Genomic DNA, 24,363 nt, shown 5'->3' on the forward strand with positions numbered 1-24,363 from the left:
TGCCAGATGAACAGCATCTTCCAGGAGCAGAGCATCTGGGGAACATGCAATTCACCATTGTTGGGGATGCAGCATTCCCATTAACAACTTTCCTGATTTGGCCTTACCCTGGTCGGGATTTGTCTACACAACAACGCATCTTCAACTACAGATTGCCTCGAGCACGAATGTAGCAGAAAATGCCTTTGGCATTTTGTCATCTCGCTGGAGGATCCTGCATAGCAGGATCAACATACACCCTGACAAAATAAACAGCCTTATTTTGTCAGCTTGCATCCTGCACAACTTTCTTCTCAAGCCAATGGAAGTAGAGAGGTAGCTGAATACCAGTGCCCCAACTACTGGATCGATGGAGAGCATTTCCACTGTTGGTGGAAACAGTTTCCACTGTTCCAACAGAGGCCTACAGAGTTTGAGACAAATTCTGCTCTTATTTCAACTCTGAGGGACATGTATCTTGGCAGAATGAAATGGTTTAATGGTCACCGTAAGTTTAACTATGTATTCAATTTAATTGATTTTAGAATTGATCACTTCCTTAATATCTTAATGTATGCTTGCCTACCTCATAATTTAGTCTTTGATTAGAATTACTATTAGATTAGCACTAATCAATTATTAGAATTATTACAAATCAATTTCAACATTTCTTATAGCTAATAATATGATTTGTTTGTTCAATAAAACAAAGATGTTACATATTTGTTGCTTAAGCTATTGGTTTCATTTTTAACAATTAATATTCCTATGGTGCACTGAGGCAGGTTATTGGAGTCTTAATTCAACATATGAAGATTTATTTATGGAAATATCATTATAGTCAGTTTGTGGTCAAAAATATTGTTATTTTATGACATTATGAAATTAAAATGTCTGTACTGTACGTTATTTTACTGTACAATTATGCAGGGAATCGTCATTATGCAGATTGAGGACTGATGTGTCTCTTACACCTCTAACACACATCTGTGCCATTTGCTTCACAGGACACACACTTATGCACACTACATACTACTGATCTAGTGGGTTCTAACATGTTTTGTCTCATCTGGCAGCTTATAAACTGAACAGAATTGTGCTGAACTTAATTAAGATATCCTAATGTACAATCTAGATACTGGAACATAAATAACTTTAAATGGATCAGATTATTTATATTGGAGTCAGATAACTAACTAAGAACTAACTGCTCATTTTCCTTCAACTGCTTTTTGATCCTATTATTGGTTCAAAATAGCACTATAAGCCTTCAGGACTTACAAAATATAGTGTTCAGCAGCTGTTAAAGAGTTGATCAGCTTTTTTCGAAGGCTTGATTATGATTATGTGATGCAGTCTAACATGTGTTCATGCTTCTTTAAAAAAAAAAATAATAATTATAAGAAGCCTCTCCCTCAGAAATACACGATGGGCTCTGATTGGTCAGCTTGGCCCAGTCTGTGTTGTGATTCGCTAAGCGCCTAATTTACGCTGTCCGGAAACGTCACGCCGTTACCATAACAGTAGTTGCGCTCCGGTGTATTGTAAACACAGGCGTCAATATTGTCTTATCAATTTCAGCCCGAATCAGATTTATAGAATATTAGCGGAGAAATCAAGCAGAACTTGCGCACGAACGGCTGTTACAGGACGTTTCAGAGAGGTATGTTTTTTTGTAGATGTCTCATACTTTTTTTATATAGGCCTACGCTTTTATTTGTAAATGCTAAGTTACTGCAAATGCTAAACTTACTGTTTATGTTAAAACACGCAAAAAGTTCATACAATCGTTGTATGAGAAAGAAAGAAAATGTTTACAAAGAACCATGTTTAATGTAACGTTCCTGTAGCCATGATCTAATTATTTTATGCTGTGTTTCAGACTTATCCCTTGATAAAACATGAACAAATACATACAGTGAACTAGCGTATTATAATCTGACATAACGTTACATTTGACAGTAATATATTATTTAGCCACAGCCACAAATCTAACACTAAATCTGAAAAGGGTATTTTAGTTTTGCAATATACTGTAACTCTAACTGTATAGGAAACAGTGCAGCAAATAAATATATGAATATAAATAATTATAAATTAATAATATTTGGAAAAAAATCTCTTTAAAACTTTCTAGAAACAATTTTGCTGGATAAAAGGCATTTCAGTTTTTAAATATGAAAGTCCAACAGAAACTTATACTCAGTCTTTCACTACAATCAGTGTAGTGAAATAAGAGACTTGAGTAATAGAGTAGCCTACACAAATAAATGTCATTCTTTAGAAAATTTCTTCAAAAAATCTCAACTGAACAATTAAAGGGTTAGTTCACCCAAAAATGAAATGATTTACTTGCCGGCCCAGATAGTTAGTAAAGACAATGTTTAAGTGACTACAGTGGCTCAACCATAAGTTTATCAAGCGACGAGAATACTTTTTGTGCGGGTAAAAAATAAAACAAAAAAAACGACTTTATTCAACTATTTTGTTGGGCCAGTGACAAATAAGGTTTTCAACTGATAAAAAATTCAAAAAGGTTAAAACTGCACATCAAAGTAGTTATTATCTTTATGGGGGTGTTTTTTACTTATTACTAAAATCTCAATTTTAAACAATGTATTTTAAGCGGTTTAACTGAGAATCATGTGACGACACCAGTCAAAATGTCATACGGGATAACGTTAATGCATTTTCCAAATATTACGATATTAAAACTTTTCAAATCAATAATACTTAATGAATATATAAAGTGATGCAGTAAACAATATTTGGAGCACAGAAAAAAATGTTTTGCACAACAATTTTTTCTCATTATATTGTGATTTCTTTAAACGTGACCCTACTTGTTCAAGTTCTTTACCCACATTTTAACACTGCAATGTGATTTAAAATGCGAAATGTCTGAAAATGTTTTACAGGACTTGGTATCATGTTATTATTGTTTCCTCAACTCCATGAAGTGAAATAATTCATTTCAATGGGAAAAAACAGCGTTATCCCGCCTGACTTAAGTTGTTACTCGGTATGACACCATATAAGTTAACACATGAATTGTCATTTTTACAACACTTAATAATGTTCATAAATAATTAATGTTTATGTTATGCAATGTTTTTCCAAGGAAATTAATTAGGCTCCACTGTAAAGAAATACAGATGTGGTTTTCAGTGTGTAAACTGTTACACACAAACTCAGTGTGGTTTCTTCCCAGATTTGGCAAGTATACAAATACATTTAAACATTTTTTTCATGTTTATGAATATCAGAACAGCACAACTTTTCAACATTAGGTTTAATTTAGTACTGAAAAGTACCGTGAATCATTTTATTGATGATCATAGTCACTCTACATCAATATTCATAAATAATGTAAAGGGTTAAAGTAGGCGACCTTCACTCATTTCACTGAACATCATTTATTTGAACAACAAATTTACAAAAGCATGTAATTGAACAACATATTTATAAAGAAAAATCTTATTAATGGGTTGAAGTACCTTGAATCACTAAATTTCATTAGTTTCATTAAATGAACACTACATTTTTATAGACTTAAAGGGGCTGATTCCCCAATATGACAGGTTGGACAATAATTAAGTGTAATTGTAATTGAATATTAATATGAATTATATAATTTGCTAATATTTAACTAAACAATGTTAATGATATGTTAATATCACAATTTTAATGGAAATTATACAAATTAAAGCTGAAAACTGTATAGCCTAATAATATATTGTCAAACAGAAAGTAACTGTTATCCTATATGACAAAATTGTTATCCGGTATGACAAAACTCAGTTTAAATCTTTATCAGGCAGTATTTTTGGCTACCTATAGAAATCTGCAACCTTTACCTTCAACTTCCAAATATGTAAATTCATGCTAAATAAACATATTTACATAAAATCCACATTATATATGTTATTTTAGCGTTATCCCATATGACACAGGATTTTACTACATAGTGTGCTAGTGAAGAAAAAGGGTGAGTTAAACACATTTTATGAAAGACATACTTACCTTTCACCATTGTTTGGGGGTCCATCAGGGTCTTCCTGATTGTGTAACATGCTGTCTCACATCGTGTCAAAATAAAATTCACAATAAAATTGCTCCAGTTTGCTTGTTATCCCGTATGACATTGGCTGACAGCCAGTTTTGGGACAGAATGCTCCAAAGCATAACAATTAACTGGATGTCATATTCTTTGTAATATTTAAATATATTGTTGTCAAGACTCATACAATAATGCCTGTGGAGGAGATGTTAGGGTTTATTCGATTTTTTACAGTTTGTTTGGCTTTTTTTATGTCACTCTAAGGTCCGGACAGTTATCCGGTATGACATTATGTGACTATAATGTCTAATAATTCTTACACTTTGTAATACCCTCAATATATGTTTATATCATTTGATAAACAGAGATCAATTGATTCAATAAATGTGCTTTTTATTAAACATTTCCTTATTTTGACTTCATAAAGGGGTTTGGACATCAAAATTGCACGTCACGTCATTGGGCCATTTGCTTATTTTGGGGGGTTTTTTTGCGTACAAAAAGTATCTTGTCGCTTGATACATCATGATGATTGTCAGTTTCTGCACATAAAAACTGTTACATGTTAGAGATCTAATTGCTTTAATACAATGTAGGCTAAGCCTAGTTATCATAAAATCAAACCATCTTTCAGTTCATAGTTAGGCGTTTCCATTAACCGATGTTATGCGACAGCCTAATTTTTTCCTCTTGCAATAAGTCATTCCAAAATTCATGACAACGGACGTTGGTAAGTATATATATATATATATATATATATATATAACAGCCACATACCGCACTAGACATATTAGTATTATTAATGGAAGGAAACGTAGGCATGTTATCCAAGCATTAATGGTAAGGAAAGACCCTTATACTGTGTCTGTGAGCGTCACATATGAAGTGTTTCTGGGTTTTTCTCACTCATTTCTGCTCCGAGGTCTTGATTGTGGCATTTCTTTGAGGTTTAGAATCCAGTATTTCTGTCATTCTTTTGTCTTTTATGAATTTAATAAAGAACTCCGTCTCGTATTCTGTCCAAACACACCGCGTCAGGTGTCCTAAGTCAGGTGACCTTTAAATGCGCAAAAACTGTTTCCATTGCAGTTTTGCGAAATATTTCTTTTTCAAATTGCCTGAAAAACCACCTCATGCAAGCGTAAAAACTTTTTTGCGATAAATGGGAGTTTTTGCAAAATTGACGTGTTTCCATTGAGCGTATTTTCAATTCGCAATTTCAATTTGCGCAATTTGAAGGGTAATGGAAACGCGGCTATAGACATAAATGCTTTAATGTCATTTAGTAGGCTATTAAAACAAACTCAGTAACTGATAACTTTGGTTTTTGCAGATCAGCTCCTCCCACAGCAACAAATCATCAGTGAAGCTCCTCCCACTGTAATTAATCATCAGTGAAGCTCCTCCCACTGCAATTCTCCAATAAATGCTGGAATATTCCCATCAGTCTACAAGTGAAGATGAGCACAATGCATCAGGAAGAGCTGAAATCTGTAAAGACTGAGTTTATTAAAGAGGACAGTGAGAACATGAGTGATCCAGAACCCTGCAGAATGAAACACACTGAAGATCCTGAAGAACAAAGAGGTTGGTGTTTATTCTTTATTCATTCATGATGCTGAAGAACATTCATGTTAGAAACATTCAAGCACTTCATTACTTTTAGATAAACAGTAAAACTATGAAATGGTAAGTGTTCTTGTTTGTTTACAACAAATGGTCAGTAAAGGGAGGTTTTAGAAATTGTTATATTGACTCTCAACATCAGGCCCATATAAATATTTTAGCTGTTTTATTTTACATTTATAACTGGCTCACATTTTTTGCAGCCATGTTACCAAACATTTTGACATTTCTCAATATAGTTTGCTGGGTATTGACACAAGTTTTGATTAAATATCTATTCACAAGCTTGAGATTCGATTGTTTTGGATATACTGATGTATATCAGATTAAGTACATGCTCTCAAGGAAAGAAAATCTCTCAAATAATGCTGTAAACTACACATGGGAGTCAGTTGGTACTACACTACTTTAATATTGAAGGTTACAATTTACTGATTTGTATACAAACACTTAAATTACATTCAAGGATGTTTTTTTTTTTATAATGGTAAAGTTATACTAACTTTACAATTACATAATCATATTTATACCTTTATTCACATTTAAATGGTGGCTGTCACAAAAACTTGACTGATTTATTCAAACATGCATTAAATATCGAGTTAAATGACTAGCAAGTTATGGTCACTGAATATGATTTTCTTTTTTGTATGATTGTATGATATTTTTATGATGCATACAAAAAGAAAACAAGTAAACAATCAAATAAATAACAAAAAAGGTAAAGGACAAAAAGTAAAAAAAGGAAGTAGTAAAATAAATCTAAATACATTCTCATCAGCAGATGACACTGGAAAACTGAGAAATACTGAGACAGACCAACAAAGTATTAAGTGCACTTAAAACTGAATTCTAAACATCATTGTAGGGCTGGGCGATAAAACGATAATGATAATTATCGCGATATAATTTTTCTCGATAAAACGATATCAAGAGGTCGATAAATGTTCGATAATGTTTATGCACCAAAAGCGGAACGAAACTCATTTGAACCGCGCGCCACACGGACCGTTTATCTGCTCGGCTCAAAGTCCAAACGGCAGCGCAGCGCGAGCTCACTAAAGTTAGAGCAGATGCGTTTACTCTGATCGGTCTCGGTCACGAGATCCAGTGAGAAGCGCTTGAATTCAGCGAAGAACACAAACTTCTCAGTGATTTAAACCAGTTTAAAGGCAGATGAAACAGCGCTGATGAACAGGGGAAACACTGTGCGCAGCGATACAGTCAGAAGGCTTTTCCGTCCACAAATACCCATCATTTACCATAGATTTACTGTAACGTTAGCCTAGTAATATTAACTGCACCATGAAATGTGGGATATCCATCCATCCACATTGAATTGTATTATATTATTCTAATGGAATATAATTACAGTATTTAATAATGTATTTAGGCTACTGTTTTTCATACAAATACCATAGAAAACAAAGTTACATTTTGCCATGATAGTGAGATGCTGTAGGCTTTGCCTGGTTTCATCTGTGGTTGTCATGATCGCATGAGACTGGATGACCAATGGTTCATTTTAATAAAACTTAAATAGTCAGAATATTACATTTTACCAAAAAAAAAGAAAAAAAATTGCACATGAAGAAACTAAGAAATTGTCCAATAAATATATTTATTTTGTTAAGGAAAAATGACAAATGTTTGAATGTTCTACCTCAGATTTATGAAATGTTCACCTGTTTGTCCCCTTTAATAATAATCCCCTTTCATTGAATTGGCTCTATCACTCTCTCCTCTCTCCACCTATATCTGGTGTGTGGTGAGCGCACTGGCGCCGTTGTACTGTGGCTGCCGTCGCATCATCCAAGTGGATGCTGCACACTGGTGGTGGTTGAGGAGAGATCCCCTGATATGATTGTAAAGCGCTTTGGGTGTACAGTAGTACATATGAAAGCGCTATATAAAGGCCTCATTCTATTCTATTCTATTCTATTCTATTCTATTCTATTCTATTCTATTCTATTCTATTCTATTCTTGTCCTGATATGTTCTGACAATAAAGAGTAGTTTAAAACCACAGTTAACGCTCTGGTTTCTACAACTTTCACTTAGGAGCAAAAATCTGCCTTTAAACTTGAAAGAAATAAAGATTTGACTTTTATCGTCATAATTATCGATATCGACTGATATAAAAAAAAAATATCGTGATATCGTCCATGGTTGAAACACTAATTAAGCGATTACATGAGACATGTTACGTGTTTAGATGAGTTTTACTGTATGTTTTAACACACCTTCAGATGTCCATTCATGTTTATTTTGAGCTGTAACTGAGATTAAAGAGGAAATGATCAGTTCACGTGTGCTTCTGTCACGCCACATTAAACAGCGCCAAAACGGTATTTATTTTTTGAATTTTGTAATAAAATGACCGTAATTTCAAACCGTAGATTTTGTTTCATATCAAAAGTAACAAAGCATAAAGATTATGGCGATTTATTGGATGGGATGTGCGCTATACAATGTGTCGTTCATTCATCAACTGAAAACAGGATAGACTAATCGATTCTTGGGATTTAAGAATCGAAATCGGTTCGTAAAAATGAGAATTGATTGAAATCGAGAAATTTATATTTTTTACCCAGCCCTAATGAACAGTAAACTGTATTAAGCAAATAAGCTTGAATCCCAGAATGGCTGACAGTGATAGGCATAACCTATTTATCGGTTTTCCTGTCACTAAAGAACATTAACCAGAAGAGTCTCCGAGTCACTCCTCAGATTTCAAACACACTCCAGTGAGGAGGAGAACGACTCCCCATCACTAGACACCAAACTTGTGTTTGATTTCTTTATATGTGGTCGAGTGGTTATTTTGGGGGTACATTTTTATAACATTTTTTCATAACAAATTTTTTTTTAAAGGGTACAATGGTGTTCCCTATCGTCCGGTCACTACGACGGACGTCGTGGTGAACGACGAATAGGAATCTCGCTAGAGAGGCCAATCTACTTCGAGTGAAACTAAACGAGCCAATGCATATTGGCGTGCAATCATTTGCATCAGCTGTGCAGCCTCGCAGCGCGGGTATTTAACGAGCAGCTGGTGCGATTGCACTTCAGCTTTTTGCTTCGGAGCCGAGCGTTTCGATGCTGTTTAATCTACTGAGTGATCAAACAACGAGCAAGCTCTTCAAGATGATCTCTCGTGTCTGGTGCGGGCGATACAGCGCAGCAGTGGGGTCGACTTTCTTTTCTCTCTTTGTTTTTGTGTTACTGAGCAAAACAAAAAAGCTGTTTTCACAGCTGGTAACGGTGCGCCAAGAGCGCTGAATAGCCGTTCTTATGGCTGGTAAGACCGCCGTGAAGAGAGACAGCGCACAACAGGTTGCATTCCTGTCTGTGTCCGCTGCGACCGTTCCCCTGTGTGCTTCAGTACCAAGGAGAGTATTTCCCTGAAAGAGCTTACATGGGTGTGAGTTGCGTCTTTCTAAAGATGACATTCCACCCGTGTGTTTCTGGTTGCGGTCGTTTCCTGTCCTCACTGACGGCCACGATCACTGTCTCGCATGCCTGGGAAACATGTGAGACCGTGTTCGTGGGTGGTTCATGTTCTCGCACGGGAACATGACCACGTCGGCACGCCGGTCAACTCTTCTTTCTCCGGAAAGTTTGAGTCCCCTCTGTTGTTGGCCAGCCGCTGCTTGTGTGTAAAAGCACAGCTGCAGGTCTGCTCGACACTCTGGGGGACCGTGGAGATCGGCGAGAGCTTCCGCGGGGAAAACCCGACGGATCTCTCGCTCCTCAGCGTGTCGTGTGCCGTCGAGCTGTCGGGCTGCAGCGCGGGTTGTCACGGCAACCCAGCGCTCGCTCGGCGCTCTAGGTGCGCGGTCTCCTTGTCTATTCTCCGTTGTAGCGCCCTCCCTGGTGGCCACCAGGAGAGGTCTACTTCAGTAGAATGGCTTGGGTGATCTGAGAGCTGAGGGCTTCTCCTTCGGGGAACCAACCCCCTAGGGCCCCTCCCTCTCTAGCGCATCACAAGTTGTGCAGCTTCTGGATGGGATTGCTGGTCCTTCAAAACTGGAGGAACCTAGCGTTTCATTCAGGGCTCCAGCTGAGGGCAGATGTCGATTGCTGCATCGGAGAGGGGCCTGTTTTGTTCTGGAAATGAGGATATGCTGAGTTCCCACTGTAATAGTGTGTGTGCTTATGCTGAATCAGATTCAGAACTGACAGCCATGCTTTCCCGGGTCTTTCTCGGATGTGCATTGAAAACTTAGGAGTATGGAGCTATATTGGTGCCAAAATATGGAACGCCAAAAGTGGCAAATTCTGCATGAGTTTTCACCTCTCTCGCTACTCTCGATGGTGGGGTGGCTGTGCCTCTGGCGAGCCACCTCTGCCCTGCTTGCGAGGCCAAGGCACTCTTATTGCACGAGGGTAGTTCTGAGCCGGAGTTGAGCTGCACTTGTCGACTGACCGTGTTCAAGTCACAGCGCAGGCCCTCGGCCAGACGATGTCCACCTTGGTGGTCCAGAAACGCCCCTGGCTGTCCTTGCAGAGGTGCGAGACGTCGTCAAAGTACGCTTTCTCGATGCTCCCATCTCACAAGGTGGCCTTTTCGGCGGCACTGTTGAGAATTGGCCCAGCAGTTCTCCGCAGTTAGCAGCAGACTGAAGCGCTTTCCCCGACGCACCACCAGAGTGCCTTGTGGGCCGCCCCTCAGTCTACTCGTCGCCAAGGGTGTCATCCCCTGCAAAAGAAAAAAGAAAACACTCCGGCACAGCCTGCTCTACTGTGTCCGCTGCAGGAGGATGACACCGCCCGTCTCAGCCACTGTTTAAGTGGTCGGTGAAGCAATCACCCCTGAGATGGGTGACCCGGAGATGGGTGGAGCTGCTCTCACCCGGTGAGGGCCGGGGAACGAATCTTTGGAGTGTTCCACCACTGGAGTCACAGTGGTACCTAAATTCTCAAAAAAAAAAAAAAAAAAAGAGCAGTTCTTCTATCCCTGGGTCTGAAGAGGGCCAGGAGAGCAGTGGGAGGAGAGAATCCTCACCACTCTCATCCGCCTCTTCTATCGCCAGCAGGCAACAGTGTGCGGTTCGAGAACGCAACCAAGCCGCCTCCTGCACCTCCTGCCTCGTGGAACCGGGTAAGTGTTGCACAGCACACTCAGACTCCGCTGCGGGCCGCCTCCCAGAGAGAGCCTCCCGAGCCGAGCCCCTGTGTTCCACCTCGCTGCCCTACTCCGGGTACGCCTACGGTCCCTTTGGTCCCGCTTGTACGGTCTCTGCGAGCCTGGCTAGTGCTCCCCAGTCCGTCTCGCTGGCTCATTCGGACCATCAGGCTCGGCTATGCGATTCAGTTTGCCCGGCGTCCCCGCAAGTTTCGGGCCATCCACTCCACTACAGTGAGAGCAGCCGATGCCCATGTCTTGTGTGCGGAGATCGCAGTCCTACTGGCGAAGGACGCGATAGAGCCAGTCCCTCCAGCCGATATGAGGTCAGGGCACTACAGTCCCTACTTCATTGTACCCAAGAAAGGTGATGGGTTACGACCAATCTTGGACCTGCGAGTTTTGAATCGGAGCCTTCACAAGCTACCGTTCAAAATGCTCACGCAGAAACGCATTTTCGAATGCATCCGTCCCCGAGATTGGTTTGCAGCGATCGACCTGATGGACACGTACTTTCATGTCTCAATTCTTCCTCGACACAGGCCGTTCTGTGCTTGCGTTCGAGGGTCGAGCATATCAGTACAAGGTCCTGCCCTTCGGCCTGTCCCTGTCTACCCGTGTCTTCACGAAAGTCACAGAGGGGGCCCTTGTTCCCATGAGAGAACAGGGCGTTCGCATCCTCAACTGTCTCGACGACTGGCTCATACTGGCACACTCTCGAGATCAGTTATGCAAACACAGGGACCTCGTGCTCAGGCACCTCAGCCAGCTGGGCCTTCAGGTCAACTGGGAAAAGAGCAAACTCGCCCCCTCACAGAGCAGCGCGCTCAGTTGGTGTTGAACTGCTTGAACACGTTCAAAGGCAGGACGGCGGTCCCACTGAAATTCTTTCAGAGGCTCCTGGGGCATATGGCAGCAGCGGTAACCCCGCTTGGACTGCTCCATATGAGACCGCTTCAGCACTGGCTTTTCGACCGAGTCCCGAGATGGGCGTGGCATCATGGCACTCACAGGGTGACAATCACACCGGAGTGCCGCCAGACCTTCAGTCCGTGGTCAGACCCCTCGTTCCTTCGGGCAGGAGTCCCCTTGGAACAGGTGTCCAGACATGCTGTGGTTTCACAGATGCCTCTCCCACCGGCTGGGGTGCCACGTACAACGGGCATGCAGTGTCAGGGGTGTGGACGGATCCCCAACTGCATTGGCACATCAACTGCCTTGAGTTGCTTGCAGCACGTCTCACTCTGAGCCGCTTAAAAAAGCCGCTTCAGGGCAGAGACGTGCTGGTCCGTACGGACAACACTGCGACCGTTGCACAGCTGGCCCCGGGGCCTTCGCAAAAATGCGTTTTCCCCAGTGAGCCTACTTGCACAGACTCCGTGCAAAGTCAGGGAGGACGAGGAGCAGGTCCTTCTGGTGGCTCCCTATTGGCCCACCCGGACTTGGTTCCCAGAACTCATGCTCCTCGTGACAGTCCCTCCCTGGCCCATTCCTCTGAGGAAGGATCTTCTGACTCAGAGACGGGGCACCCTATGGCACCCGCGTCCGGACCTCTGGAAACTCCATGTCTGGTCCCTGGTGGGACGCGGAGGTTCTAGGTGACTTACCCTCAGAGGTACTTAACACCATCACTTCTGCACGAGCGCCGTCTACAAGACGTGTGTACGCCTTGAAGTGGAACCTGTTCGTTGAGTGGTGTTCCTCTCGCAGAGAGGACCCCCGAAGATGTTCGATAGGGTCAGTGCTTTCCTTCTTGCAGCAAGGGTTGGAGCAAAGGCTGTCTCCCTCCACCCTCAAAGAACACGCTGCCGCTATTTCAGCTTATCATGACCACATAGATGGCAAAACAGTTGGAAAGCACGACCTGGTCGTCAGGTTCCTTAGGGGGGCGAGACGATTAAATCCTCCTCGTCCCCCCTCCATACCCTCTTGGGACCTTTCCCTGGTGCTCCGAGCACTTCAGGATGCTCCCTTTGAGCCTTTGCAGTCAGCAGACTTAAAGCTTCTCTCCTTGAAGACTTTGCTGCTGATTGCACTGGCCTCGATCAAGAGGGTAGGGGACCTGCAAGCATTTTCGGTCGACGAATCGTGCCTAGAGTTCGGGCCGGGTGACAACCATGTTGTACCGGGGCCCCCGGCCTGGCTATGTGCCCAAGGTTCCTACCACTCCCTTTAGAGATCAGGTAGTGAACCTGCAAGCGCTGCCCCTGGAGGAGGCAGACCCAGCCCTGGCTTGCTCTGTCCCGTTCGCACTCTGCGTATGTACGTGGACAGAATTCAAAGCGTCAGGACCTCAGACCAGCTCTTTGTCTGTTACGGAGGCCAGCAGAAGGGAAGGCTGTCTCCAAGCAGAGGATGGCCCACTGGATAGTGGATGCCATTGCCTTGGCTTACCAAGCTCAAGGCGTGCCCTGCCCGCTCAGGTTGCATGCACACTCCACGAGAGGCGTTGCATCCTCCTGGGCGCTGGCACGTGGCTCCTCGCTAACAGATATCTGTAGAGCTGTGGGCTGGGCGACACCTAACACGTTTGCTAGATACTATAGCCTACGTGTAGAGCCGGTGTCCTCCCGTGTTCTCGCCCTAAACGGGTAGAAGCACTGTGAGTACCGGCTCTGTCGGCTTGCTGCACCCTACTGTGCACCCTTATTGCTCCAGAGTCAAAACCTGTCGAGTCCTCCAAACACCCTCGGCCCGGACGTGGCGGAGCGTCCGGTGCCAGGCCTTTATCCGCTGAATCCTTGAGAACCGGGTCTAGGCTGGGTCCCATATGTGTGACCCTACGGGGATCCCATATGTGTATATCTTCCACGGCTGCTCCTAAACGGAAGCCTGTGTCTTTCCCTTGGGCTAAGTCACCCAGTATTCATATGCAGTACAACCCTCGGGTTAGTCCATATGTGTATTCCCACATAACTCTTCTTAAGAATGTGGCTCCCGCAGCGTTCCCCTCCCTCAGATCGGGCACGCTTTCCCAGTGTTATCCAATAATCTCACTGTATGGGTTATCATGGAACAACAGTGACGGATACTCTCGGTGTAAGCCCTCTCCTATCGTCCTTCCAGGCAAGAAGGTGTAGAGGCTTGCTCAGGGCGCTGGATGGGGTGCAGCAGCAGTGGCGCTTTGGTAGGGATTCCTATTCGTCGTTCACCACGACGTACGTCGTAGTGACCGGACGATAGGGAACGTCTCGGTTACATATGGTAACCCTCGTTCCCTGAGGGAGGGAACGGAGACGTACGTCCCGTCGCCACATCTGCTGCGACCCGCCGGGGCAGCCAGCTCACCGGCTCGGCTCCTCAGCAAAAAACTGAAGTGCAATCGCACCAGCTGCTCGTTAAATACCCGCGCTGCGAGGCTGCACAGCTGATGCAAATGATTGCACGCCAATATGCATTGGCTCGTTTAGTTTCACTCGAAGTAGATTGGCCTCTCTAGCGAGATTCCTATTAGTCGTTCACCACGACGTACGTCTCCGTTCCCTCCCTCAGGGAACGAGGGTTACCATATGTAACCGAGACGTTTCATGTATTCAGAGTTGTTTACAGTGTTACAGAGATGGATTCTCATGCTAAACATTGCCAAAGTTAAAAAAAAAATATTTTGGACGAATAACAGAGAATTTCTGTGCCGAAAATCTTACTTCCGGGTTGGTACAAGTTTCGGCTGATTTTTTTCGATCGTGGATCTAATGACGTAGACCAGAGTGGAACTCCTTATATGAGCATTTCTCTCGGAAAAGCTCGCCCGCGCACACGTCGACCAGAGGAGAGCGAGACCGCACACATCAACAGGAAATCATCGGCAGCGCTGCATAGGATTTGTTCAAGAATGTCTCCAAAGTGTGTTTTTGGATGTGAGGGAAAGCTTACCGTGTTCAGCTAAAGAAGCCAGTGTTACAGGAACAGTTTGTTTTTCCAGTTGTGCAAGACTGTTTGTTCCCTGCATTTCGACGATGATTGTTTTATAAACAAAGCGCAGATCGACGGATTTGCAGATCGTCTAATGCTTAAGGATTGAGCAGTCACAATGATAAAGGTTCGCGGTCGTGGTTGGAACCGGGCGGTGAGTAAAACTGCTTCAAATGTCTCTGTGTGTTGTTGTTAGCAATCGGCGCGTTAGCACACAGCTTTAGCTTCGCCCACACGGCCCGCCTCCGGCCGCTCGTTTTTTTCCGGAAAGACTCGGTACAGCCTATCTTTCCTTTATAAATATAATAAAACTAAACTTTTTTAAAACTAGACTTTTTGGAGATATGAAGGATGCAATACTACTCTATAGGTACTCAAGATTAACAGGAGATTAAACTTTTAAACTTTAAACTTTTTGGTTTTTTTTTTGACAAGAAAAAAACAAAAAAAACAGACAGACAGACAGACCAAGGGGCAGCAGGCATAATCATCATAGTTAACAGAAATGCTCAACATCATGTTAAAACAACAACAACAAAAAACATCTCACTTTGAATTCAGATAAGATATCCAGTTTTTCCAATATGCTTCACATTTCCTCCTGGCATGTCTCAAAGAGAAAGTCAAATGTTCCGTAACATACATTCCCCATTCAGCAATTGTCAGGGACTCTCTACTTAGCCATTTCCTAGTTATTGCAACAGTAAAATTAAACTCAAGCTCTGAGCCGATTATTGACCTTATTTCCGTCACCACCTATTACAAAGAAATAATAAGACACTCCCAAAAGATATGAAAATGACCAGCAGACATATTACCACCCATTCTCCAACACTGACCATGTTCAGGATTGTTGCTCTGTGATTTCTTTATATTCTCCAGTAGTGTTAATATGTTTATTGAAGTGGTGCCTCAGTTGAAGGTATCTGAAGAAATCTTCCTTCCCTAAATTGTCTGTATCTATGAGTTTTTTAAAGGTATCCAAACCGTCAGTGGAGGATATTATACAGTACGAAGTGATACCCGAATTCATCCAGTGTTTGAATCTGCCAATCTAGCTGGTGCGAATTCTGTATCATAATTCACCCAACGTAATATTAGTACATTTCTTTCAAATTCCTTATTTTTAGTTTGTACCAGATGTTAAAAGGGACTGCCATCTTATTTGTTCATTTGTTCAGATGTTTCTTCAGGAGAGTTTTTTCGCCCAGTATAGATTGGAGAGGTATGCTTATTTGATTTTGCTCTAGGACCTTCCATTTTGCATCACACTCAGGGTCACACAAACATACCAGAGAACTGTGCAACTATATAATAGTCTACCAAGCACGGTAGAGCCATACCACCTATGTCCTTGGGGAGTTGTAATGTTTGAAATCTAATTCTTGGTTTTTGTTTTCCCCCAAATAAAAGATGAGAGAATTCTATTTCATTTACTGACTTGTTTGGGAGGTACTTCAACAGGCAATGATTGAAAAAGAAAAATCAGCCTGGGTAGTAGTTGTACATGTTCATTGGTAATAATGACCAACAGTTTAAATCTTATCAGCTGTTATAGGAATGTAATTGTGGTCATAAATGGCAGAGATCTCTTTAGGTATGTGTATCCCTAAATGTTTAGGCCTAATTGTATTACCTTTCCATCTAAATTGACAGATTTTGTAAATGATTTCTTGTGGTTCATAGTCGAAAGTAAGCGTTTGAGTTTTATGCAGATTTAATTTATAGCTGGAATATGAACCAAATTCTTTAAGAAGAGAATAATTTGGGCAGGCTTGCATTAGGACTGGTAAGTCTCACAAGTATGTTGTCCGCATATGCACATATCTCATGTTGTGTGTCTCCTATTAATACCCCTGTTATATCCTTGTCATCTCTAATAGGGTTGTGCCGATGGACGACCGACATCACGATGGTGAGCCACCATCGTGATGCCACGCCCCCACCCTGTGAGACCAGCCCAGTCTCACGGCAGTTCGTGTTCGTGTACACCAGTGGTTGGGAACCGCAAGGTCTCTCACCCTTTACCAACAAACGATAAAAAAATTAAGACGTGCGTGTTCAGTGCTGTTCGCGAGTGTCACGAGTCACCACAGCAATCAACTAACCGCTTACGTTTCTGTGGTAACCTAACAGTTACAGCTCCTGCACTGGGATTCAAGCAGCTGCTGCTTGTTTAAGGTGATGGCGAAAATCATTTTAGAACAGCAGCGAAAATGTAAAAGTAGGCTATATAAACTTTAATATATCCTTTTATTGAAACGGGTGCAAACTGTTCAAAGAGACATTTCGAAACATTTCACCCGCTGGCCGCTGGTACTTTCACTTTTGCCGCAGAGACCCTTTATGTCCTATAAATGCGTATTGTTGATAATCCGCGCAGATTTCAGTTGACGATTCTGTTTAAAGTTATTAATAATAAAACATGAATGAATGAGAAAGAAAAGAGCAGGATGTGCTTTATATTGAAAAGAAATATTAAAAGCACGATAAGTCGCGAAAGAGACCTGATTTGTACTGACAGGATGCTGTGCCTGCGCTCCGAGCGCAACACGGACAAGCATATAGTCTTTGTCTTCGGTTGCGAGCCTAAACGGCCAAATAAACATATAAATATTTCAAAATGCCAAGCCCAGTATTCCCGTGGCGTAAACACAGTAGAAGTAGCTATTCTCTCTCTCTCTTCGTGATGGTAAGCGCGATTCCGTAGCATCCCCCGTAGCATCAGTTTTCCAGTCGTTTTGCAAGTATTGACGCATATAATCTATAATCTATGTTTAACTGATATGTCTATAAGAGCTACAGTCTGTTTTGTTTTTACCCATTTTAGGAATCACTGAGATTACTGCTGATCTCCAGGACAGCGGGGTCTCAGCACCTCCCAGAACATAGTTTAAACAATCCTTAAGCATTGGTGTTATTGTTTCCCTGAGGGTTTTATACCATTCTGATGGGTACCCATCGGCACCTGGCATTTTATTTGCTTTCAATCTTGATATTGCCTTGTTTTTTCATCGTCTGTTATCTCCTGGGTTATTATTTTGTTTTGCTCTAGATGGTAAATCTAAAGATGTTAGAAAGGATGATATGACAGCTGACTCACTTGTCCGAGGTTGAGCATATAATTTTGTGTAGTACGTTTCAAAGGCATTTGTATGTCTTCCAAATTATGATACATCTCATTGGTCCTGGGGTCCTTCACTTTATGTATAAATCTCTCAGCCTGTTGTTTCCGTATTCTCCATGCAAGTAGTTTCTTAGTCTTAGGGCCATTTTCATAGAAATTTTGTTTAATTAATTTAGCTATCTTCTCTACTTGGTTTTCATATAGGTTGTTTAAGGTTTGTTTAGTCTCCATTATGAAGCCATTCCATTACTCCATTATGAAGCCATTCCACTCCATTATTTCCATCTCTGAAGTATGCATTCTACTTCCAAAACAAGAGGGGAAGCCCTACATCTGGAAGGGGCCCCTCTAAGCGTGGACCAAAATCTCTGATCACCTGAAATCAGAACAGTCCACATAGAGAAAACAGACATAAATTCCCAGATGTGGTCAGTTTCCATTTCTCAAGCTTTCATGAATGGGAAAATTAGCCTATTCTCATATTACCTCCCGGAGATACAGTTTGACGTAGAAATATGGTAGGCTACACTCTTACCGGCCTTTTCAAAAGTTACTCAGTCACTCATAGCGCCTTCGTCACGTCGAAATCCCTTTAGTTTCTCCTGGATGTGTTTCATGCATGCATCCCGACAACTTTTTTTCATTCATTTTTAAAAAAAAACTTTTTTTGTACATACAGTACAAACCATTGTTTATTTCAGAATGGATTATTTTGTATGTAGCCTATTAAATCTCCTGCTGTTTATTATGTCATCTGTTATAATAAACAACACTTAAGCTGAAAAAGAAAAACAGTTCTTGAATTGAAAACATTATGGCACTGTTGTTTATGTTTAATGTGTTTATTACATAAGATAAGTGTGTCATTGATCAAATATTTTAATAGTTCTCTTGACAGAAACATGGGATTATAATGTTTTAAAAGTAATAATTGGAAGATTTATGTTCCTCATTCATGGAGATTTTCAGGGACATGCATAATTCATTTATAAAAACTCATCAAAATGATGGGAATTTTTTAGGGCTCACTTTATGTCCTTTAACTTTATAATCATATTTCTCTCTTTGAATTTTGATGTACTGAAAACGCAATTAAGCTTTTTGTTCTTTCATTTCAGACCTGATGGAAGTGAAGGAGGAGAGTGAAGAACTGAGTGAAGTGAAGGAGGAGAGTGAAGAACTGAGTGAAGTGAAGGAGGAGAGTGAAGAACTGAGTGAAGTGGAGGAGAAACATCATATGAGAAAACCTGGAGAAAAAGAATCTGAGATGCCTGGAGAAAAACCTTTGAGTCGCTCAAAGACTAAAAGCACATTTTTAAAGAAAAGAAGAGCAAAGAAATCTACAACCTGCACTCAGTGTGGAAAGAGTTTCGCAAACACACGTAATCTTGAGATTCACATGAGGATCCACACCGGAGAGAAGCCGTTCCCATGTGATCAATGTGGGAAGAGTTTCACATACAAACTAAGTCTTAAGATTCACATGAGGATCCACACTGGAGAGAAGCCGTTCACATGTAATCAATGTGGAAAGAGTTTCACATGCAAACAAAGTCTTGAGATTCACACGAGGATCCACACTGGAGAGAAGCCATTCTCATGTAATCAGTGTGGAAAGAGTTTCACAGCCAAACGTAAACTTGAGATTCACATGAGGATCCACACCGGAGAGAAGCTGTTCCCATGTGATCAATGTGGAAAGAGTTTCACATACAAACAAAGTCTTGAGATTCACATGAGAGTTCACACTGGAGAGAAGCTGTTCACATGTGATCAATGTGGAAAGAGTTTCACAGCCAAACATAATTTTGAGATTCATGTTAGAGTTCACACTGGAGAGAAGCCGTTCCCATGTGATCAATGTGGAAAGAGTTTCACATCCAAACAAAGTAGGGAGATTCACATGAGAGTTCACACTGGAGAGAAGCCATTCACATGTGATCAATGTGAAAAGAGTTTCACAAACAAACTTAATCTTGAGATTCACATGAGAGTTCACACTGGAGAGAAGCCGTTCACATGTGATCAATGTGGAAAGAGTTTCAGATCCAAACAAAGTCGGGAGATTCACATGAGAGTTCACACTGGAGTAAAGCCATTTACATGTGGTCAGTGTGGGAAGAGTTTCCGATACGTACAAAGTCTTGAGGTTCACATGAGAGGACACATGAAGATCCACACTGGAGAAAAGCTGTTCATATGTGATCAATGCGGGAAAACATTTCTTAGTGCATCAAACCTGAAGACACACCTGACAGTTCATTCGAAGGAGAAGCCTCATTCATGTTCCGTGTGTGGAAAGAGTTTTTCACTGCTGAAATCTTTACATAGACATCAGAAAACTCACACTGGTGTGAGAGAGTACATGTGCTTTGAGTGTGAGAAGACTTTTACTACAGCTGAACATTTAAGACGGCACCAGAGAATTCACACTGGAGAAAAACCTTACAAGTGTTTACAGTGTGACACGAGATTCAGTCAGTCACAACAACTGAAAACACATGAGATGATCCACACTGGAGAAAAACCTTACAAGTGTTTACAGTGTGACAAGAGCTTCAGTCAGTCAAACCATCTGAAAACACATGAGATGATCCACACTGGAGAAAAACCTTACAAGTGTTCACACTGTGACAAGAGATTCAATCGGTCATCAACTCTGAAAACACATGAGAGGATCCACACTGGAGAGAAGCCGTATACATGTGATCAGTGTGGCAAAACATTTCTTTGGGCATTAAGCCTAAAGGCACACCTGTCATCTCATACGAAGGAGAAGCCACATTCATGTACTGTGTGTGGAAAGAGTTTTTCAGTGCTGAAATCTTTACAAAGTCATCAGAAAATACACACTGGTGTGAGAGAGTACATGTGCTTTGAGTGTGAGAAGACTTTTATTACAGCACAATGTTTAAAACAGCACCAGAGGATCCACACTGGAGAAAAACCGTACAAGTGTTCACACTGTGACAAGAGATTCAATTGGTCAGCTAATCTGAAAAGACATGAGAGGATCCACACTGGAGAGAAAATGCACACGTGTGATCAGTGTGGAAAGAGTTTCTCTATTAAAAGTCAGCTGAAAAAACACATGAAGATCCATGCAGTGGAGAAACCACATCACCGCAGTTTGAGATCACGGTGAGTAGTTCATCTTTATGCCCTGAGAAACTAAATCTCTTCTTTGTAAGTTAAGCCCCTTTCACACAGAGATTCCGGAAAATACGCAGATAAAGTGACCCGGGATTTGATCCGGGTTCATTTGATTTTGGTTCATTCACACTGCCAGTGATTTTCCGGAATCAGTCAGTGCTTTCACACACTTCCTGTAAAGACACATGGCATCGATGTGACATGTAATGTCTCAGCAGCGTCTTAAGTTTGATTATGAGCTGTGATTTCTCTCTTGAGAAACTACACTTTTTTTCTCTGTTTCGATCATAAACTAACGTATTACGATTGCGTGATCGATTCTGGCCTCAGCGTCATCATTACGACACGGCATTGATTGCGGCTTTTGCTCACACAGTGCGGCGTTCCAGGAACTAAACACGACAATGTAACTAGGTCCCCAACTTGGCATCGATCCCGGAATCAATCCTGGGTCGTGTTCTGGCAATTTCTCTTTCTGACATTACCGATTATGGTGAAGATAAAACGTCAAACAGTATTTTCATGTTTTCTAACAGCAGTTCATGTTTTTGTATTTGCTCTGGTGCTTATCAAGAATACAGAGACGAGAATCTTCTAAATTCTTCCTCTGTTTGTTAGAAAGACGTTGGAAACTATGTGATTGCTTACAGTTTACATGTCAAGCATGCACCATCTAGAGTTTCATGACCAAACTAGTGATTTATAACACAAATCATCTTCATGACATTAAAATAGATCATAATCGTGCACAGCAGTTGATGACCAGATATGATGGGATTAAAATGATTATTGAACTCATCAGTGATCTTGACTTAGAGCTTCACTTTTCATTTCACATTTGTCTCTCATCTGAAATCTCACTTGATTTATTGTTTCTTTTAGACCTGACAGACGTGAAAAAGAAAGGAAGAACAAAAGGTAAAAATGTGCCTCAGTGTAAAAAACGCTTCACATGAAGACTGAAGATTCACATGAGAGTTCACACTGGGAAGAAGTGTCTCAGGCTTTCGCTCTAAAATCACATCTGCTTCTCATTCTGAAGAAAGACCATTTAACTGTGATCAGTGCGGTAAACAGTTTCATTGGGCTTCACTGATTCACACAAAGGAGAAGATTCATTCATAATTCTACTGCAGAAAAGACACGGCGGTGTGTGTTTCAGTGCAGGAAGTCCTTTTACTACAGAAGATGAGCTTAAAGACCACCAGAAAATTCACACTGGAAAATACAACACCGCATCAAGAGATTCAGTCTGTGAGAAACACATGAAATGATTCACTGGAGATAAACACATCAGACTTTTATTGTTAATGAATTTCTATCACTCAGTTCTCTTTTATAAAGGAAAGCAGTAGTTTTTTTTTTTTTTTTTTTAATGAACACAGTAGTGTTCTTGTGCTCTCATGGTTCAGGAGCTGAAGAAGAAACCATAAAACTTTTGAGAGAGACATGAATCTTTCAATTGTAGTTAATGTTTGTATTTGCTTCCAAAAATGATTGATTAAACTCATTTCTCATTTTATCACCAACTCATTGTTATTGTACATTTTTATCAATATAGCTTTTAAATGCCTAATAAATGATATTTCACCACACACATGACTGACACTGAATGAGATTGCTGTCTGTCTACATTATTAATAGTTTCACCCTTGATATGCAGCAGACATGTTCACAAGTCCCTAAATGCCAAGTCCAAGTCAGGTCTCAAGCCTTACTGTATATCTATTTAGGCAAGGCAAGGCAAGGCAAGTTTATTTATATAGCACATTTCATACACAATGGCAATTCAAAGTGCTTTACATAGAAGAGATTAAAATAATAAAAAGAAATAAGAATAGTTAAAACAGTTTAGAAGAATACAAAATAAAATACAGTACAAACAGTCGGACGAACATTGGCACAGTGCTCATTCAGTAAATGCATAGCTAAACAGATGTGTTTTGAGTCTGGATTTGAATGTGACTACAGTAGGAGCACATCTGATCTCCTCTGGAAGCTGGTTCCAGCTGCGGCTGGCATAATAGCTAAAAGCGGACTCGCCATGCTTAGAGTGAACCCTTGGTATTTCTAGCTGATATGATCCTAATGATCTGAGTGATCTGTTGGGTTTATATTCAGTGAGCATATCTGCAATGTATTGAGGTCCTAGGCCATTGAATGATTTATATACCAGTAATAATACTTTAAAATCAATCCTAAATTTAACTGGGAGCCAGTGTAAAGACCTGAGGACTGGTGTGATATGTTCATATTTTCTGGTTCTGCTCAGAATCCTGGCGGCAGCGTTCTGTATGAGCTGCAACTGTCTTATGGTCTTTTTGGGAAGGCCAGTGAGGAGTCCATTACAATAATCCACCCTGCTGGTGATGAAAGCATGAACAAGTTTCTCTAAGTCTTGTCTGGAAACAAAGCATCTTATTCTTGCTATATTTTTCAGATGATAGTATGCTGATTTAGTTATTGCTTTGACATGACTACTGAAACTAAGGTCTGACTCTAGTGTCACACCAAGATTCCTGACTTGATGTTTAGTTGTTTGACCCCTAGAGTGAAGGTATGCGTTCACCTTGAGAACTTCATCTTTGTTTCCAAACGCAATGACTTTAGTTTTGTCTTTGTTTAACTGAAGAAAGTTTTGACACATCCAACTGTTGACTTCATCAATGCATTGGCACAGGGAGTCAATGGGGCTGTAATCGTTAGGCGATAGGGCTAAGTAGATCTGTGTGTCGTCTGCATAGCTGTGGTAAGCAATTTGGTTCTTTCTCATTATTTGGCTCATTGGGAGCATATACAGGTTGAACAGGAGTGGTGCAAGAATTGAGCCTTGAGGGACTCCGCATGTCATGGATGTCCACTCAGACTTATGGTCTCCTATACTCACATAATAACCTCTCCCATCTAAGTATGACCTGAACCATTTTAGGACTATCCCAGAAAGCCCCACCCAGTTTTCCAGCCTGTCCAGAAGTATGTTGTGATCGACAGTGTCAAATGCAGCACTGAGGTCGAGTAGTACCAGCACTGATAATTTGCCTGAGTCAGTATTTAAGCGAATATCGTTTATTATCTTTATGAGCGCTGTCTCTGTGCTGTGGTGCGGTCGGAAACCAGATTGAAAATTGTCAAAGTATCCATTCGAGCATAAGAATTTGTTCAGCTGATTGAAGACAACTTTTTCAATGACCTTGCCTATGAAGGGAAGATTTGAGATCGGTCTATAGTTGCTTAATATGGTCTTATCCAGATTGTTCTTTTTCAGGAGGGGCTTGACAACTGCAGTTTTTAGGGAGTTTGGAAAACTCCCAGAGAGAAGTGAAGCATTTACCACTTCTAGAAGATCTGCTTCTAAACTGTTTAACACACTTTTGAAAA

At 41.2% G+C, this 24,363-nt stretch overlaps 2 protein-coding genes and 1 long non-coding RNA gene across 3 annotated transcripts in view; 2 read left to right on the top strand and 1 right to left on the bottom strand.

Moving 5' to 3' along the window:
- The window catches only part of LOC311292919, a 205,673-nt gene that overhangs the window by 78,704 nt on the left and 102,606 nt on the right, over positions 1 to 24,363 (top strand). The gene's annotated exons all lie outside the window — the stretch shown is intronic.
- LOC311292459 (uncharacterized protein) overlaps positions 1 to 24,363 on the bottom strand; it is a 222,598-nt gene that overhangs the window by 69,655 nt on the left and 128,580 nt on the right. The gene's annotated exons all lie outside the window — the stretch shown is intronic.
- On the top strand, positions 1,224 to 22,595 carry LOC311291823 (uncharacterized protein). Its single transcript, XM_084411117.1, has 4 exons — positions 1,224 to 1,642; positions 5,373 to 5,626; positions 18,951 to 20,973; positions 21,868 to 22,595. Exons 2-4 carry the CDS (start codon positions 5,500 to 5,502, stop codon positions 21,905 to 21,907), a joined length of 2,190 nt encoding a protein of 729 aa, XP_084267243.1. The 5' UTR covers positions 1,224 to 1,642; positions 5,373 to 5,499; the 3' UTR covers positions 21,908 to 22,595.

This window comes from Rutilus rutilus, assembly GCF_951802725.1.
Source record: "Rutilus rutilus genome assembly, chromosome: 1".
Classification (NCBI taxonomy): domain Eukaryota; kingdom Metazoa; phylum Chordata; class Actinopteri; order Cypriniformes; family Leuciscidae; genus Rutilus; species Rutilus rutilus.